This window comes from Egretta garzetta, unplaced genomic scaffold, assembly GCF_000687185.1.
Source record: "Egretta garzetta isolate BGI_Z169 unplaced genomic scaffold, ASM68718v1 scaffold58, whole genome shotgun sequence".
NCBI classification, from domain to species: Eukaryota; Metazoa; Chordata; class Aves; order Pelecaniformes; family Ardeidae; genus Egretta; species Egretta garzetta.
The window spans coordinates 340,616-340,858 of NW_009260613.1; the positions used below are offsets into that span (position 1 = coordinate 340,616).

The window sequence follows — 243 nt, forward strand, 5'->3', positions numbered from 1 at the left end:
GCCGCGCCGGTTTTTATGGCGCGTCCAGCCAGAAGTCCCGGACGGAGGGGAGGCCGACGGTGAACCGGGCCAACAGCGGGCAGGCGCATAAGGACGAGGCGCTGAAGGAGCTGAAGCAGGGCCACGTCCGCTCGCTGAGCGAGAGGATCATGCAGCTCTCCCTGGAGAGGAACGGGGCCAAGCAGCACCCCCCGGCCCCTGCGGCGGGGGAGGGGTTCACAGCAGCCCCGCCGCCCAGCCAGG

The 243-nt window shown here is 71.2% G+C and overlaps 1 protein-coding gene across 1 annotated transcript in view; it reads left to right on the forward strand.

The window, feature by feature from the left end:
- Positions 1–243, forward strand: part of AMOTL1 (angiomotin like 1) — a 91,969-nt gene that overhangs the window by 47,134 nt on the left and 44,592 nt on the right. Inside the window, exon 4 of the mRNA XM_035900446.1 lies at positions 13–224. Within this exon, the coding sequence (XP_035756339.1) occupies positions 13–224 (212 nt within the window). The remainder of the gene's footprint in view (positions 1–12; positions 225–243) is intronic.